Source organism: Merops nubicus, unplaced genomic scaffold, assembly GCF_000691845.1.
Source record: "Merops nubicus isolate BGI_N331 unplaced genomic scaffold, ASM69184v1 scaffold53078, whole genome shotgun sequence".
NCBI lineage: Eukaryota > Metazoa > Chordata > Aves > Coraciiformes > Meropidae > Merops > Merops nubicus.
In genome coordinates, this window is record NW_008625043.1 from 2,707 (window position 1) to 3,955 (window position 1,249).

The 1,249-nt window shown below is 39.7% G+C and overlaps 1 protein-coding gene across 1 annotated transcript in view; it reads left to right on the plus strand.

Annotated features, from left to right (window-relative positions):
• Positions 1-958: 958 nt before the first annotated feature.
• The window catches only part of LOC103777968 (phosphoglucomutase-like protein 5), a gene marked incomplete at its 5' end in the record, with an annotated part of 13,375 nt that continues 13,084 nt past the window's right edge, over positions 959-1,249 (plus strand). Inside the window, one exon of the mRNA XM_008945536.1 lies at positions 959-1,094. Coding sequence (XP_008943784.1) covers positions 959-1,094 — 136 coding nt within the window. The remainder of the gene's footprint in view (positions 1,095-1,249) is intronic.

A 1,249-nucleotide genomic window follows, 5' to 3' on the forward strand; every position in this document is an offset into this window, starting at 1 on the left:
AATACTGATTTTACTGAAAATCAGTATTTGCTGATTGGTAATATTGCAGTTTTCACAGGCAGAACTTAGCTTCATAAAAATATTTCTGCATAAAGTACATTACACGTCTGTCGCACAGCAGCCACTGCAAGATGGCATTTTGACTTTGGACATGGGAAGTGCAAGATCAAGTCTGTGCTCTTCGAATTCAGATAACAGACTTGAACATGTGTGTCCCATATCTGAGAGTAAGTGCTAAATCCTGTGTGGTGTTCCAAAATTGTTATTAGTAACCATTGTGTGATCAATTTCTCTGTTCATATATATAAACCTAAGGAGAGATTTAGGTTGGAGCATCCAAACATCTTTATCACTCTCGAGTTGGAGAAATATAGAAAGGGTAAGAAGTGCTGTTCTCTAGTTTGTTTGTTTTTCCCAAAAACATTTTTTCAGGCTCCTAGTTTTCATCCTGATGGGAGGTCGTGAACATCCGAGAAGTCTTCATTTTTCATGGAATGGGAAAGTTCTTTCTCTTCAGCTTGACAGGTGAACATCTGCAAAGATAAGGAGATGCTGTGGAACTTGACTCACATAACTCAGAATATTCTGATTCATGGCCAGAGGTTTGCATTGCTAGCCCAGTTCTGCAAAACAGTACCAGAGCTGTGAAAACACCCTGTATGTCAGCGAGCACGAATCCTCACAAAAAAAGTTGTCCTACTACTACCATTTCTATTTGAATATTTGTAAATATTTTTATTTAATCTTAGGAGTACAGGCTTTGTCATATATAAATTAAATCACATTTTAGACATTAGTTGTGGTTGTCCTTCTGGAAGATGTCAGAGTTGCTGAGGTTAGTACTGTTGATTATTGTTATGTGACGCACAAAGTTAAACGACACGTTTGCCCAGCCTCTTTACCTTGTTTTCTGATTTGCAGTGATACCAAATAATATGCTTTACATATGTCTTTTCAGGTTCTGATCATCTTCGAGAGAAAGATGGACTGTGGGCTGTGTTAGTTTGGCTGTCAATCATAGCAGCTCGAAGGCAGAATGTAGAGGAGATTGTCAGGGATCACTGGGCAAGATTTGGCCGGCACTACTACTGCAGGTGAGAAAAATAAGGAAAAGTCACAGGAACTTATGCAGCTGATGGGACAATTTCGCTACAGCTGTCACTTGTTTAGCTGTGCTTGGCTGCATTTAGGTGTGCATCTGCTCTGTCCACAGAATGGAAATGTGCCACAGATTGCCACTGTTCAGCAG